The sequence below is a fragment of the Mya arenaria genome, chromosome 14 (assembly GCF_026914265.1).
Source record: "Mya arenaria isolate MELC-2E11 chromosome 14, ASM2691426v1".
NCBI classification, from domain to species: Eukaryota; Metazoa; Mollusca; class Bivalvia; order Myida; family Myidae; genus Mya; species Mya arenaria.
This window is the reverse complement of record NC_069135.1, coordinates 18892167-18910394: the sequence shown is the minus strand read 5'-3', so window position 1 is coordinate 18910394 and position 18228 is coordinate 18892167. Positions and strand designations below refer to the sequence as shown.

General features: G+C 36.2%; 1 protein-coding gene across 1 annotated transcript; it reads right to left on the bottom strand.

The window, feature by feature from the left end:
* Positions 1-68: 68 nt before the first annotated feature.
* Positions 69-5913, bottom strand: LOC128216578 (uncharacterized). Its single transcript, XM_052923188.1, has 10 exons — positions 5767-5913; positions 5014-5214; positions 3896-4005; positions 3060-3189; positions 2778-2879; positions 2457-2620; positions 1965-2142; positions 1485-1649; positions 991-1078; positions 69-835 (listed from the first exon to the last, which is right to left on the bottom strand). Exons 1-10 carry the CDS (start codon positions 5777-5779, stop codon positions 232-234), a joined length of 1755 nt encoding a protein of 584 aa, XP_052779148.1. The 5' UTR covers positions 5780-5913; the 3' UTR covers positions 69-231.
* Between the last annotated feature and the right edge of the window lie 12315 nt (positions 5914-18228).

Below are 18228 nucleotides of genomic sequence, written 5' to 3'. Positions count from 1 at the left end.
CGCTTGATACGACGTTTCTTTAACTAAAACTAAGGCAAGACCACCCCCAAATGATTTTAAGGCTGAGGTCATGGTGATCATTTAATTTATACATTAAAGCTTTTAATACCAAGTTCAAATTTACCTATGTGCGAAACATGCAATCCTTTGAATTAAAGTTTGTTATAATCTGTTTCAATTATATAGATACAGCTGCTAAATGCATGGTGTTGTCACTCAAACATTGCACCGCTAGGTTTGTCTTTTGACCACACCGTATTCATTGTCTGTCGGCAACGTTTCTTTCTCTTTGGTGTGAAAAGTCGTCTCAGAGTATTCTGTGTCGTCCGGCGTTTGGAAAGTATTGTAAACATTGTCCGTTTGACCTTTAGATTTACCGGAGCTCTTGTTGAAAGCGGATGCAGACGAGACATCATACTGACTGTCGTAATCGCCACAGGGCCCGTCACGCGATATACAAGTATTGTAAACATTATCGGTCATTGCTTGCGACTTATTCGAGCTATTCTTGGTGAAAGTAGATACGGTCGAGATGTCGTACTGCCCGTAAACACTGGATGGTTTCTTGGTTTCGTTATAGACGTTTTCTTGAGGGTGTGAGTAGGTTGGCTCTAGCCGCTGGTGTAGAGTGTTGTACTCCTGATTGCTGGCGTCCTGGTCCATTGGGATCACGTAAGCCGCAGATCGTGGTGACTGATTGTGAACCTCAATATATTCGCCCAGTTCGCATTTTGGATCCGAAGGGGTCGAGTTTTGGGCTTGAATTTCGGTTGTTGTGTATGAATAAATGTTTTCGTTAACCTTTCTTTTGGGATTCTTCTTTGCACGTTTTTGTCTAGATTGGAAATAAATTCAACTACAAGTAATATTATATTTCAAAAACAACTACCAGTCCGGGTAATTATGAAATGCGCATCTGTTTGTTAAACTAAACTTATATAATTTAGATATATACAGTACTTTTATTTTGAGTAAGACAAACCATGTTACCTTAGACAAATCGTTACAAAGATGGCGGCGGCAACAATAACGCACGAAGTAATAGTGACCGGGACATACAAAGCAATCTTGTTTTCATCTGAAAAGGAAATTTCGATATAAGAGCTTTTTTTCGAATTAAATCCGATCAAACAGCTGTTTTGTCAGATCACTAAGATGCTATGTGTTGGTATGTCAGTTGTTTTACAAAATAGATAAGTACTCCTACGCCGTTCGCACTATTTCTATTGCTGGCGTAACGTGAAATTACAGTTATTTGACATGGATACTTTGGGTCAAATGATGTAAACAATAATAGTCGCTAAATATGATTGCGTTAAACAAAAAAAGTGGGTGTAACACTTACAATTAAACCCCAAAAGCAACATTTCTGCCGCTTCGAATAAGAACAAGGGAAACGTAATTACACCACATCCTATAATTATGACATTATTTTATATGCATATGTCCTTTAAAGAACGATGTCGGCAGTTTTTAGTATTTACCGGATTGCTCATCCTGCTCATCCTCGCCCGCGTCTTCCGTCGAATTGATAAATATCGTTGATTTCCTAACGTCTGCCGTCGTATCGATATGTTTCGGTGACTTACTGACGTCTGCCGTCGTATCGATATGTATCAGTGACTTACTTGTATAAACATCTCTCTTTTCTTAAATATGCACGATTTGGAGTGTAAACATTAGAATACATTATGTATGGCTGGGTTTTGGGCACTCGGTACATTGATTGTTTCCCCCAAATTGTGCGTTTACCCGTGAGTAAACATAAAAAATAACATCAAATTATTATATTTTTTCATTACTATATATATATATATATATATATATATATATATATATATATATATATATATATATATATATATATATATATATGTATATGTTATATATTTTACACCAACATATTTATTTTTGTGCCAACGATTACAAAATAAATATTCTATAAAAACAATGTTACTTCTTACCAGTTGTTAGCGTACTGTCGCTTGTAGTATTTGTATACCATCGGACGTCCACTGTGGTTGGTTTTGTGCCATCTGTCGTTAAGTGGATGAAGACTGGACCCAGCCCGGAGATTTTGATATTTCCACTCTTACATAGCGACTGCCTTGAATCAGCGATCAAAGCGGTTGGAGTAAAGATCTTGAATAAAAATTAGGTTGTAATGCCGAATACTGCCTTCTTTGACATAATTGACAATTTAAGGCGTTTTATTTTTACTATTTAAAACATCAAAAGCATGTTATCAAACATGTGTCATCTTAAATGCAGAACATGATGCTTTTTGTGAAAAAAATAAATAACAAAAGAATGATTACCACAACACCCACATCCTCATGCAGAGACCATTATTATATTATAGATTACAGTTTTGTAATCGTTACCGGCAGGTCGATCGGTGTTTGTAAACATTCCATACTTAAGATATTGAAAACATATAGGCTTAAACTACTTACACTAAGATTGTGATTGCGACAGCTTTCGAGAGAAGTGCCCATGACAACACTCACGTTCACAGACACGTGAGACGCCACACTGATTGTCCAGTTACATTCGTTCTTACCTGACTTCGTAAAACTAAAGGAACCATAGTAGTCTACATACGTTTGCCCACATAATTCTGAAACGAAATGAAATACCATGATAAAAGTAATTATATTTGGTTGTTTAAGTGTGGAATTAAAGCTTTACATCCTATAAGAATGTTATCGTATTAGCATGACCGTTGCAAGGGAATGTTTTAACATTAAATTCACATTATTAAGTCTAACCAACACCTTTTTGACAAATGTATCTTTGTGTCGTTGAGCAGTTGGCATTTGTGGATGTCAAATAACCATTGGAATCATATCCTAGGAGCGGACAGGTAGTGGCTGCATCTGTAATACATCAGCAGTGTACGTATTGTCCTTAAGCAACTCGTTCTTTTATGATAAACTTATGAAAACATTTTATTAACGAGTTGCGATCGTCTATCATGAAACACACACACAGTATGTGACAACAGGACTGATATATCGTGTGGTAAGCGATATTTGCTATTTAAAGGTGCCTTAAACCTAAACTGTAGAGTGTAATGGTGTTTGGCCCTCCGCACAGTTCCCCAAGGCTGCCAGGACAAGGGTATGTACAATCTCTCTCCAAGCTAAGGACCCCAGGACTGTCATCCAAACAGTAGCATTTTGTACGCTGCAATACAAAGATAATTGCAATAAGTTATTGCTCTTTCACAAATATTCCCCCCCCCCCCCCCTCTCTCTCTCTCTCTCTCTCTCTCTCTCTCTCTCTCTCTCTCTCATATTACATATAATTTGAAACAGAATTCGTAGTAGCACGATTAAAGTATTAACTATTAAAACTAGCAGTACGTTGTTTTTAAAATGCCCGTATGGAACTCCTTTTTAACGGTCGCCAAATTGTAATTACCTCCCTTGTTGAAGACTGTCGTCTGTAGCATCATGGAAACCTTGTCTTGTGGCAATATTTAGAACGCTAATTAATTATTTCTCGCTTCAAATGTCACCATAAAACAGTTTTCACGCACCTTTTTTTAAAAATAATGATTCACTCTCCATAGAACTATTTAAAGACCGATTTGACTTAATAAACATAATCTGAATCACTGCGCGCAAATCCACGACAACCATGAACTATCGCATATCCATACGCAATTATTTTCACTAAGCTCAAAAGAGTTTCAGCATAAAAATACATCTTTACTTAATTTTGTTAAACTGAGATGGGAGAAAAAGCATCTACCAAAGCCGCTGGTGTAAATCTCGTTTCCGTAAAACACCCTACGCTCGAGTCGGAATGAATCTTACACTCTCGGCCAAGGAAGATACTTATATTCTACCGATATTTATTATGGGTGTATAATAAAATATGATATTACATGGAAAGCGAAGAAGTCGTATTCTGAGCACTGTATAGCACATGTTTGCATCGTCTTCACCATGATTCCCTTGCTACTTGTGAAGAAAGTGCTGTTGACCTTTACGCACTCTGAAAAAGTGAAACAATAGAGGAAATGATCAACGAATGCAGTTTATAAATCCGCTTAAACAATGCTTGCAACGGTGCATTCATTCATAAGATAGTGAAAGACAAGTAAACTATGTTCCGCTAGTAAAATTCGTGTATAAATTGATTGTGACCGGAAATATGTTGCTATACAGAGTTGAAACAAGTGAAAATCATTTCAAATTCGTTGACGCGTTTGATGCATTTGAAAAAGGGGTGGGGGTGGGGGGGGGGGGGTAATACCGAATACAGCTTTGTAACGCATATAACTCAAGGTAAGCTATATGCAAGGACACTATAGTGCATTTCAATGGTTTGGATAGGATTTGGATACAGCAATAGTTTATCAATAGCTAAATCGTAATTTTAACAAGGCTATTAATATAATGAATCTGATACTGCAATTGACTCTGGGATAGTGTACTCGTATGCGAGCGTTTGCGCGTACGTAAAACTGAAGTGTATATAAAAATGAAAGTATGACTTACTCTAGCCAGTTAAAAACCAAACAGATAAAAAATACATGCCTTTTTAAATGTGTTTTTTAAGATACCAAAATATCGATAATATTTTGTTGTCAGTACACAAATCATTTGCGTTTTTTATGTCATTTTAACAAGTAAAATATTCAAAATGACAGTGCATTTTTTGCATTGACCTATATTGTGCGTCTTTAAAATAGTTTTTATTGATAAAGGTGATTTTACACACAGTATTTCATAATTATTTTGGAATAATAATTATTATTCTATTGTACTTCTTCATTTGTTGTGGATCAATGCTGTATTTGCTGCATTTTAGACTTCTATTAATTGTCACAGAAATACTTACAGAACATACTAATTAAACTTGAAAGTTGTGTAATGTTTAAAGGACTATAAATTATTGTGTTTATTATAAGTATATAAAACAAATACATATTGCGTGTCTACCAGTGTGAGAGAACATGTTGTCAACATTCGGGTAAAAACTGTTACATTATGTCTTTACCTTTTTTAGTTAAAGTGAAAAGTTTTCCCACCCAGATCTCTCTCACTCTGTTTCGCAACATAAACGTGAGCAATGGGCTCTGTTTAGCATGCCAGTAATTCTCATCCGTTACCGTGGTACCACCCTCTACCTCGCATCCGACCTGTGCATCCAGCCACGTGGTGTCCTCATGCGAAGTGGTGAACTGTTGTTTTTTATATTCTGTCATTTTCAAATATAACAACAGCTGTTATTTTAAAATAGATTTGCAACGTTTTAAAAGAGGCAAGTTCTTGGTTACTTATATTTACTGTATTGCAAATTTTAAACTGCTATTTAAATACGATCTTATGGCCGAATTGTACAGAAATTGTTTACGTTAACAACGTGTTTAACAGCATCGGTGGATATTTTCAAAGATCGGTATAGCATGATATGACCATATATTTAAATAATTCCAGTACAGCCACAGTAGTTGTCTCAAATATTGTTAGTAATTCTATACTGCAGATCATAAGTGTATCTGAACAATCGAGAAAATAGAATATTTGAAACTTTACAACGATTACGTTAACAACGTTGTCAATTTTAACAAAATTCTGGACGATCGGCCGAACACACATCGTAACAGTTACAGCCTTTAGCAATTAGTCCGACAAAGTCAGTGCTCAAAAATTGTTTTAAAGCATTTACAGTTACATACTCTAATGTAAGGTATACTAAAAGTTAAACAACGTTAACAACTAAAATGTTAAACAATACTGATTCGTTAACCTGTAAAAGTCATATTCACTACAGCGGCAGTTCCCCTTGCCGTAACCTTCACCTTCGCGGTCGACGAAAACACACGCTCGGTCGCATATGGTATGGAACAATCGATCTGTAACAACGTGGCTACTTCGTCACCGCCAATATCTTCCGTTAACTGGAACCATGCAATTGGTAAGAATCATCTGCGACATTGAGGACCAGAGTAACGAATTGCATTTTATTTCATATTTTAAGATATCAAGTAAAAATATCAAATCATTTATAGCCCATAAATATGCCTGCCTTTGGTACTGTCCAAATATTCACAATAAACAGAACGCCTCAGTGGCATAAATAATGAAAACATACATTTGTTTCTTAACTTTAAGCAACTTTTGCTGTAATTCATTCTAAAAATTATATATTCAGCAAAGTTGTATCTAGTGCCAAATGCGCTTGACATCCTGAGTGAGGACAGGCCTGCAGACAATTCACATTAGGAAAACAGAGTGGGTAACGTACCGATCTGAAAAGATGTATCTTTAATTAATGATATACATGCTAACGTGCGTAATAACGTGTCGTGTAATTGCTACTGATTATGCCTTGATTTGTTTTATAAATATATCAGATCTACTTCTGAACACATGTGAAACATTACCTTTATTATATCGCCTGTATCACACAACTGGACATTGTTTCCCTGACGCTGGGCCGTGAAAAGGAGGATGGCCGAGGAATCAGACGCATTGACCGTCCATTCGCATGCTTTATCAACGGTAAATGTTATCTGATCCGTAATTGTGTATTCCCTTTTGCATATTGTATCTGAATAGTTTAAGATATCAATATATCAGACTTATTCTAGCCACAAGATCAGAACGTTTTAAAATATATTAAAGAACCACCAGCTAAGCTCACAGTTTTTTTTTTTAATGAGCGTACTTCGAAAAAAAAATAAGCCAGTGTAATAGATGTTGTAAAGCATATTCCCATTGTCATTGTAAACACGTGCCTCAAGTTTTGTGTTACAGTGTGGACCTGATGTTTGTTTTCGACGATGGCGACACCGGCGATTATTTTTATTAACACACGAACTAACATGCATCAAGCTAAAAGATAAAAGAATACTGGTTCCATAGCCATCAAGTACGAAATGCCTTTAGGGTCATCGCCTCGGGATGTATTGATCTGAAACGCGATACTCTAAATTACGATGATGAAAACGCGAAATCACGAAACTACAATGGTGAAAAAGCGACATAACGATGATGAAAACGCGACATTACGATAACGAAAACGCGATAATACGACAGAACTATGTTTTCAACATCGCACTGTCGCGTTTCCACCATCGTAGTTTCGTGATTTCGCGTTTTCAACATCTTAGTTTCATACTGTCGTGTTTTCATCATCGTAATGTCGCGTTTTTGTCATCGTACTGTCGCGTTTTCATTATCGTACTGTCATGTTTTTATCATCGTACTATCGCGTTTTCATCAACGTACTATTACGTTTTCACCATTGTCGTTTCGTGATTTCGCGTTTTCAACATCGCATCGTAGTTTCGTATTGTCGTGTTTTCATCATCGTACTGTCGCGTTTTCGTCATCGTACTGTCGCGTTTTTATCATCGCACTATCGCGTTTCCATCATGGTACTGTACTATCGCCTTTCGGTGCGCATGCGCAGAGAAGAATTTGCCCTCCATGTGACAAAATGTCGAATGCAGGGCTGCGTTTCAGAGGATTTTGACGAGCTGCCTTTATCGTAAATACACGATCATAATAACGACCAAATTAATGACAATTACAAAGGCGTTTATGAAACGTCTCGTAAACTCTCCAGTCGTTTAGATAAAGAACTAACAATAGCGCAGCGTTCAAGCGAATGACACATCCTGAAGTGAAATGACGCCACGTCATATACCTGATAAGAGCATCTGTCTTTTTTATCGCCCGCCTTGAAAAGGCGAGGGGATATAGTAATGGTAGGCGCGATTCCGTTCGTGTGTGCGTGCGTGTGTGCGTGCCTGTGTGCGTGTGTGCGTGCGTGTGTGCGTCCGTCCGTCCCACTTTCATTTCTTTGCATCTCCTCTTACATTTCTCATGCGATTTCTACCAAACTTTCACAGATTGATGATTATAAAGTGAAGCAGCGCATATTGTCGGGCTTTTGCGATTCGACCATTTTTGAAAGAGTTATTGGCCTTTGCTTATTTTACATTTAAAAATGGTTTCTTCTCAACTCCTCTTACGTTTTTCATGCAATTTCTACCAGACTTTCACAGATTGATGCTCATAAAGTGAAGCAGCGCATACTGTGGGGCTTTCCTGATTTGACCATTTTTGAAAGAGTTATTGCCCTATACTTATTTTACATTTAAATTGGTTTCTTCGCAACTCCTCTTACGTTTTTCATGCGATTTCTACCAAACTTTCACAGATTGATGATCATAAAGTGAAGCAGGATATGACTATATAGTGACACAGCGCATATTGTCAGGCTTATGCAATTTTACCCTGTTTGAAAGAGTTATTGCCCTTTCTTAATTTTACGCATTTCTTATGTTCCTGAGAAACTACCCAACAACCATTGATTGACTTTCGTTACAAAAAAATGCCCCCATGAGGCGGGGGATATAGCTGTCTGTGACCGTTCTTGTCATGAATGATAATTCTACTACGACTACTACTGCTTCTGCCACTGCCACTGCCACTACCACTACCACTTCCACTACTACTACTACTACTACTACTACGATAGGTCGATGATGAACGCGAAAGTATGATGGTGAAAACATGATAGTTTTTCGCATTATCATCATCGTACTGTCGTATTATCGCGTTTTCGTTACCGTACTGTCGCGTTTTCACCATCGTTGTTTTGTGATTTCGCGCTTTCATCATCGTACTATCGAGTATAGCGTTTCAGATCAACACACTCATAGGCGATGGCCCTTACGGCATTCCGTAATCAGACATCTGAAAGTACTGAATAATTTCAAATATAGAGAAATACAACAAGTATATTGAGCTTACCATTTGCTTCCGACCACAAGACACATATTATCATGCAATATATGCCAGTTACAGAAAACTCCTCTAACTTCATATCTTTTTGCCAACGTGTATAGTTATGATGTATTTCAATTCAACACCTATTGTTTTGTCAAGATGAAATCAACATCCTTGTTTTCTCAAGTGCGTGCTGCGTCACGGAGATAAACGCAGGAAGTGTGTCCTTAGTGATAATTAATATATTGTTTTGTTTAGTTCACTTTTTTTCAACGAAACTGTTTCAATTTATTTAGCGAGCGTATATATTTACAAAATCATTTCATGGACGTCCATTGGTGTAGGTACATAAGCCTTGTAGGCCTTACAGGGCCTACAACTTTTTAAAAAATGACAATTTTTAAATAACCCAAAAATGCAATAAAAACTAATAGCTACTCGAACACTTTGAGCAACTCAAAAGTGTGTTGTATTTTTAACCAAAGTTTGGTGTTTATTTAAACAACGTGCATGACGTGTTGCTTGATTTTATTGTGATAATAGCAAATATAATTAAGTGAGAGTAACGCACTTATAAAGTTCAAGGTCAAGTTTCCCGTTATATTGGAACTTTTTAAGCTTTCGTTTTACACAAGAAGGAAATTTTCAGATTTTATATTCTCAATGTGGTAAATTTCATTTAGTTGCGTTAAATTTACTTCATGTAGTTATATTTTAAAACCAATGAGGAAGATCGGGAAGGCGAAGCCCAATGACGTCAAATGGCATTGTATTCATATGTGCAACAATATCATTATTCAGCTTTAAATTTAATAAACTTAATATCTTTTAAATAAGATTTTGACTACTGGGTAAGATATGTCTTAATAATATAACTAATGCAAAATTACACAGTACACATTAGCTGATCCGAGGGGTAGGTGGGGGATAGTGGTGGCGCATCCCCCATTTTATGTTTATGTTTTAATATGTAAGCTTTATACAGCATATTACTTTAAAACCATTCTTATGACAATTACGTTCTTATATAAAGCCGCTTAATTAAACAAGCCTACTTACCATACCTGTTTTTGAAAAGGATGTAACCCTAACCAAACCAAATTCGTTTGGCTTAGGAGGAAAAAGGAATAAAAAAAACGCCTAAATTGCACCATTTCAGACAACAAGAATGTTTTACAATCTTCGTGTGGGAGTACCCCCCCCCCCCACACACACACACACCCGCCAAGACCTTAAACCATATTAATTTCAGTTCTCAGGGAGGGCTGTAAGACCAAAAGTTACGCCCCTAAGTTACGCACCCTCTAATGTCAATTCCTTGACCCGCCTCTGGTACAGTGTCATTTAATGTTTTTTTCGGGAAGTAGTTATGTCAAACATAATATCGTTATTTCTTGTTAATAAATTTGTACTTGGGGTTGTCGTTTTGCCGATTTAAAAACAACAGGGAGTTAATTATTTATTTTTCCATTTTAGAAGAAAATTGGTACAATTTTTACAAGTAAGGAAACACAGTAAAACAAATATATATATATATTTACAAATCAAAGCGCTTAAAGCGTTTGACAGGTCCTGCTACATCTTGTGAGTATAGTCAATAAATTTACATATTCATCTAAAGATGGTGAATGCATGCTCATAAATTTCTTCACATATAGTTATGCAATGTTATGCTGATCTCACTTAAATTATAGCCATGGGGTATCAGTCATTTGAACTCTTTCAAAATGTTGAATACTCAAATAATTACAAAAGTACTCAATTGCAAATGAAACCCTGGAACTTTGTGTTCATCTGGGTTGTATTCTGCTCTTCAATATGCAATTGCATATGAGGTAAACAAATGAACCTGTGGCCTGCTGAGAAAATGTAGTTATCGTAGTACCGTCTTGAAAATATCGGAAACCCGACATCATTTCTAATAGATGTTTTTAGCATAATACATTTGACAAAATTCATCATACTGTTTTGCTGTGAGCAATAAACTTATTTTTTTGCCAAAGGAGCTGCGAAGTTGTATCGTTCGAACGACACAATAACAAAATATGTTCTGAAATGAAATACATTTGATCATAACATATTGTGCATTTAGTGACATAACATTGGACCTGACAAACATATTAGTTAGAGCTAGAACCACCGTCCTGCAATATTTGAATTGCAAATCATATATTTGACTGAAGTTGCGGAATGCATATTCTATCAACAGGGCATGTAGATAGCCTCAAATGGGGCTCAAACACTATATAAATATTTAAGTTTGGTATTTTGTTAAAAAGAAAAATAGGTAGTAGTATTTGGTTTCTGGAGTAACAATGTCTAACCTCTCCCCTTCTTGAAATTAGCTCAATTAAAACCTGTTTTCCAATATTTGTTTGCAAAGATAGAATATGAGTTTCAATTTAATAGTGTACAATTTGTCCCTCAGCCTGTGCAAGTTTTGATATCATTCACATGAGAACAAACTTTACAAACTTCATATCACAGATTATGGACAAACAATACAACATGAAATGAAAACAAAATTATTTTTCATAAAGTATACTGCTCATAATTAATTCCCAATACCTAAATGTAATTTCAAACAGATAGAATTGTATAACATAAAACATCACAAAATAATAACAAGTTGTAAAAGTTATTGTAGTTTAAATATAATAATACAAATACATGATAAGTTTTAAAATTATATTGTCTTTTTTATATCAATTTGATGTTAAAGAAGATATAATGAGTTCCCATATACGTCAGTGTAATAGTGAGTTTTTAGTGCCTTTTTGAAACTTGCTAATGTTTTTCAGTCCTTTATATAAGAGGCAAGCGTGTTCCACAACCTTGCAGCTGCTGACTGTAAGCTCCTGTCACATTATCTTACTGTTCGACTTATTGGCACCGCACGTGTTAAAGATTTGTATTGGGATCTTAAGTTCCTGGATGGCGCGTAAATTTTGATCATGTTCACTACGTAATTTGGTGCTTAGTATTTGCGTGCTTTATTACTATGTGATAGAAGCTTGTACTCCACACTGAAATGCACTGGAAGCTAATGGAGTCCATATTACACGGGAGTAATGTGGTGTTATCTAGATATTCTGGAATTATTTCGAGCTGCCGTATTTTTTACATTCTGTAGTTTGTTGATTGAAAGTTTTGGTATTTCATACAGAAGAGCATTGCAATAATCCAAACGTGTTGTGACGAGAGAGTAAACATGAGATCCTTTGTTATTCATCCAGTTAACTATACCTTATAGGCAGCTTTCAACACGATGGATGGTCTATTCGGTATAAATTATGTCCGCAGGCTTAAAATAGATATTAGGTACAACAGTAGATCATCCGCAAAGAAATGATTGTTCAATCCTTGCTTTCTGCAGATAGCTCAAACAGTTCGTGTACATAGTTATTGGTTCCAGGACAGATCTCTGGGGTACACTGTTATTCATGAGCATTGGTTGTGATAGGTCGCCGTCTATTCATACTGTACAGCGGTCGCTCAGATATGATGTCATCAATGCGAGTGGTTTGCCTTTGATACCAAAGAGACGTTTTATGCGCCGAATCAGCGTCCCGTGGTCAATGGGTTCAAATGCTTCAAATATATTAAGCATCACAAGAATTGTAACATTGTAATCATCCAAAGATTGGGGAATGTCGTTATGGACTTTTAGGTGAGCGATATCTGTAGAGTGGAATATCTTGGATAGAAACGGTAGATTGGACACTGGCCTTAAGTTTTCAAAACATTAGCATCCAGGTTTAGTTTTTTTTAGAAGACTTGTTATTCGAGAACTGTTGAATGATTTGGTCACATAAACAGCGTCTGGAGATGCATTTAATTATTTTGTCATCACAGGTGTAAGTTCCTCGAGACATCCTGTTAAAAACGATGTGGATCTAGCTCACAAGATTTGTTTGCTGACTTTTAAAGTATTGTTTTCCGCTTCGACTTCGGAGGTTTGAGTAAATTCTTCAAAATTGACACCCGCATACTAGTGGGAATTCAGTAACTGAAATCATGTGCGAGTTGCGTTGAAGATGAATGTAATGTCAACATCACCTCATTTGTATCACCCAGAAGATGTATTGTAATCTTAGATATACGCTTTAGATCACGCCCGCATAACTCAATTTTGCAAATGATGCTATTGTACAGAAGATTGTTCTTCAAACATGGTATCATAAGTGTGCAGAAAACATGAAACTTAATAAATTGTATGTGCATGTAAAATCGTGCTTAAGTGTAAATAAATATGTGAACTGTATTATTGTGAACAAGTTTCGAAGATGTATGGCTAATTTTAGATGCTCTTCGCACCACCTATTGAAACAGGCAGACATTCTGGAATTGCTAGAGATTTAAGATTTTGTTTATTTTGTAAAAACCTTGTAGAGGATGAATACCATTTTGTAACCAAATGCCCATTGTATAAGGACATACGAGAAGTTTATATACCTCCGAAATATTATACTAGTCCTAGTCTTCATAAATTCTTTTTGCTAATTGCATCTGAAAATGAAACAATTAGTAAGAAATTGTCTAGGTACTTGTTTTATGCTGATAAAGTAAGACAAATTTGTGAATAGCAACTAACAAGTATTTGATGTATATCGTGGTACTACTCCAATGCAAATTTGGTCAATTTGTCTGATACATCTCATATTTGCCTTATGTGTCAACACTCTCGTTGTTTATAATTGATTGTATGCATATGTGTATATGGGCTGGAGGCCTTCATGCAATAAATGTTTGAATTTGAATTTGAAGATGGACTAATGTTAAGAGGGTCTTCCAGGGGTCAATGGCATTGTTGGTGATATTTTTTGCTTTGGCAAAGACAGAGCCGAACATGACGAAAACCTCGACTGGTTAATGTAAAGATATAGAATTAAATGCTGACAAATGGAAGTATGAAAGATTGAAATTTATGAGGGCTTATTAATGATACTTAATTTGTCTCTTAAATCGATCCGTCATACCATTTCTACACTGGGTTATAAAATGTCAAAATATGGTTAAATGACGTTTCGAAAAATTCAAAAGTAATATTCAAGTGCACTTTTAAAAACAACTATACAAAAATAGAAATAATTATGAAAAAGCGCGCTCTTTTAGGGACAACTATCAACAGTTTACACATCCAATACCACTTGTGCAAGCACAAAAGAAATTTATAAGGAATTAATTTTAGGTGAAATATATATTTCAATTAACAAGTCAGTCATCATAACAGTCATCTTAAAATGTATTTGCACATTTATACATGCACTTCTGCATTTAATTATTACATGTACATCCAAAACAATTTGCCCGCCATTGTTCAACAAATAGCCGATGATAGCGGCACTAACAGAGGCCTGCTTCACCTGTCAATACAGTAGAAATTCATTGCCTCCGTATTCACGCCACGGGAATTTAGAGCCAAGCGCGATTGCTTATAGAATGTTACATAGTCTTGTTTACCTCGTTTTTTATTCACAAGAGCTCTTTCTTGTTAGCTCTGTCATTGGCCTGACTATGTTGGCATTATATACATTTATAGTAAGATCCAAGAGCAACAAATTACTTCACATGTTTGCTGTTGTTGGCAAAGGCCATTCCATGATCTTGGCAATGTTGGAGGGGTTAAATCGAACACCCTGTTTTGAAAAAAACATGACCCAAGAAACTGCCTCTGTTTGGAGAAATTCACAATTATCTGGCTTAAGCTGAGCATGAGCTAGAAATCGACTAAACAATTTTTCTGACAAATTTCCAGGATATTTGGACTGAGAATGTTACCTCTAGAGTGTTAACAAAGTTTTCCATATTTGGGCTATGTGACCAAGTTTTTGACCCCAGATGACCCATATTCGAATTTGAGCTAGAAATCAACGAAAGAAGCTCTCTGACAAATGTTAACGATATTTGGACAGAAAAAGAATCCGCTAGAGTGTTAACAAGATTTTTCTAATATTTGGTCATGTGACGTAGTTTTTCATCCCAGATGACCCATATTCGAACTTCTCCGAGTAATTACTAGGACAAACATTCTGACCAAGTTTCATGACAATTGGGGCAAAAATGTGACCACTAGAGTGTTAACAAACTATGTGTGGACGGACAACGGACATTCATCAATCCTATTTGCTCACCCTCAGCCTACGGCTAAGGTGAGATAAAAAAGGGGTTGCTCTCACGAAATAATATCTTACATGTCAAGAACCAGGTATAACTGAATACTCTGACATTATTTAGGCAAAATGTTACTTATCCTAGTCCAAAGTCTTCCAAGCTATCTAGACAGCATGACATTCCCCTCGAGTCCTACAGATTCACCGACTGGTTGCTGGACGCCACTCACAGGACACACCGTGACGAGCCTCCAGTCCAACCTGTTTACAAGAAATGATACAAATCTTATCCTTCTTATGATACATTCCTCAAAATTATTGGCACAAACCTGTACGTGAAGTTAGCGGCCTAGCGGCGTGAAGTTAGCGGCCTAGCGGCGTGAAGTTAGCGGCCTAGCGGCGTGAAGTTAGCGGCCTAGCGGCGTGAAGTTAGCGGCCTAGCGGCCTAGCGGCCTAGCGGCGTGAAGTTAGCGGCCTGGCGGCCTAGCGGCGTGAAGTTGGCGGCCTAGCGGCCTGGCGGCCTAATTATTTTTTTCTATTTCCAAGCAATTGTTAATGCGTTTTATTTAAAACAATGATAAATCAAGGTTTTTTATTCATATAGTTACATAGCGGCCTTAAATTGTTATATATTCAGAATATTTTCTTTACCTTTTATTCTAAAACAATTTTAAATTACCTGTTTTATGCACAAATTATCACTCTGAAGCGTTTTTCAACTTTTTTTCAAAAAAGTCGATCAAGCACTTCAGCGACCTAGCGGCATAGCGGCGTGAAATTAGCGGCCTAGCCGCCTAAATTGAATCCTATTTTAAAGCATGTATACATGCATTTTCTTCTAAAACAATGACATTTTAACTGTTTTTATGCACAAATTAACACATTGAAGCGATTATCAACAGTTTTTTCCCAAAAACGTCGATAAAGCAGTCAGCTAATTCAAAGCATTAAACATGCCTGTTCTTCTAAGACAATGATGTATTTACTGTTTTTATGCACAAATTATCACTGTGAAGGGTTTTTCATTTTTTTTACCAAAAAAGTCGATCGAGCACTTCAGCGGCCTAGCGGCCTAGCGGCCTAGCGGCCTAGCGGCGTGAAGTTAGCGGCCTGGCGGCCTAGTGGCCTAGCGGCCTAAAATGGTTACCGATTTTAAAGCATGTATACATGCATTTTCTTCTAAAACAATGACATATTAACTGTTTTTATGCACAAATTAACACTTTGAAGCTATAAGCGATTATCAACAGTTTTTTTCAAAAGCGTCGATAAAACAGCTATTTCAAAGCATTAAACATGCCTGTTCTTCTAAAACAATGATATATTAACTGTTTTTATGCACAAATTATCACTCTGAAGCGTTTTTCATTTTTTTTCTTCAAAAAAGTCGATCGAGCACTTCAGCGGCCTAGCGGCCTATAATAGTATGAGTGTGAAATTCCATGAAGGACCATGATGACTAAGTCCAAAAATTATTGTTATTAGAGTGTATTTCTATATTAATTTTATTCTTATATTATAAATGTTGATGTTGCGCAAAATTTCGCCGCGTTAAAATTCCCTGGTGTTATATCAAAATCCCCTGGAATTCAGACCAAAATCCCCTGGGAAGCCTCTCAGAAATATGGCATGTATGGATCATTATTAATACTGGAAATATCAGATGTCGGATTTTTTACCCATTGATTGAATGAAATTATGAGGGTTCAAAGTTATGGTGGAAGTATACTGTATACCACATGACAAATTGCGTCAAATGCTACGCCAAAAGGCAACATTTTGCTTCGAATAATGACTTTAAACAAAGATATCTTCACCTTTTCTTCACCATCTTAAATGAAACATAGCGCATTTATGCCACTGCCTTTGTTCTTTTACCAGAGATTGATTGAGAGTTTAGTTTCTTTAAGTTCAAACCCTTCGACAAAGCTTTTCACAATACGGCCGTCTGACGGAGCACTGTCAAAACATTATTATGAAAACAAGTTTATCAAAGTGTTTGATGAGACTACCACCTTTTCAAATTCTGATAATAAAATGATGGCAGGGCTCTTTAAACGATACGCTGCCCTTTATTTTATTTCAAATAGTGGAGTAAAAGAAGGGTTATCTTTGATTTAAGTCTTCATTTTAAGCAAAATGATGCCTTCCGAAGTAGCATGTATGACATAATTTATCACGTAGTATACACACACTGAAGTGTGTGACAAAAATGATAATAGATGATGGTAGATGTTAAACAGTAAAGTCATTGCTTAGATGTTTGCCCTACGTCCATTTTGCTATTTACCCAGGGTCCTCATGGTGACGTCACAATCCAAGCATCTAACAATCGAGAACCACCACAGCCCCTTTCCTAGGGTAATTCTAGGGTCCGCTGCTGGAACAGACTGAAAGCGGTATTTAATCGTGAAAGCCTACCATACTGCGGTTATATTCCTTCGAAAATTCTTATGTTCTATAATCTCATGCGCATTGATCTCCCTTAACATTGTATCATTGAGCAGTTAAAAGGACGTGTTGCTATTTTCACTTTTTTTATTTATAATTGATATAACGAGAGGTTTCTGCATTGTTATAAATCTGTCTTGGTAATTCGAGGATTTGTTTTACATGATTATGTTATGAAAAAACAATTCGATCTTTTGATAATTCAATGACATCAGGAAAGGCCACATACTTTTTGGCCAAATTTATTTGCATAGCTTATTTGTTTATTATTTGTTTATTAAATGATATATAAACCTGTTTATGCTATCTGGATTATATCATTATAATAATATTACAGTAATGCAATTAAATGTTATTAGATTAAATGACATCGGACAATATCTATAAGAAATTGCCTGGTTTTTTTAATGTTTATTTTTAAGCATATAAAAATGAACAACCTTAATTTTCGAGTGGGACCAATAAATAGATATGAGGTTACTTAGTATATTTTAGATAATATGGTAAACACGAGGTTACTTGATTCCCATGATGTAACTGTGTATACACGAGGTTACTTGGTACACATGAGGTTACTTGGTGTACATGATGTTACTTGGTGAACATGGGGTAACTTGGTATACATGAGGTTACTTGGTGCAATTGAGGTTACTGAGTGTGTGAATCGGGTTACTTGGTGTACATGATGTTACTTGGTGAACATGCGGTAAGTTGGTACACATGGGGTTACTAGACTTACATGAGGCAACTTGGTACACATAAGGTTACTTGGTACACATAAGGTCACTTGGTGTAAATGAAGTTTTTTTTGTGCACATGGGATAACTTGGTACACATGAGGTAAGTTGGTACACATGAGGTTGCATGACTTACATGAGGTTTCTTGGTACACATAAGGCTACATG

Excerpts from the sequence above, each read along its gene's own strand:
- LOC128216578 (XM_052923188.1), bottom strand. Across the intron at positions 3,190-3,895 it reads ACGACTTCTTCGCTTTCCAT|CGTACAAAATGCTACTGTTT; the intron begins GTAATATCATAT and ends TTTGTATTGCAG. Across the intron at positions 2,880-3,059 it reads CATTACACTCTACAGTTTAG|ATGCAGCCACTACCTGTCCG; the intron begins GTTTAAGGCACC and ends GATGTATTACAG.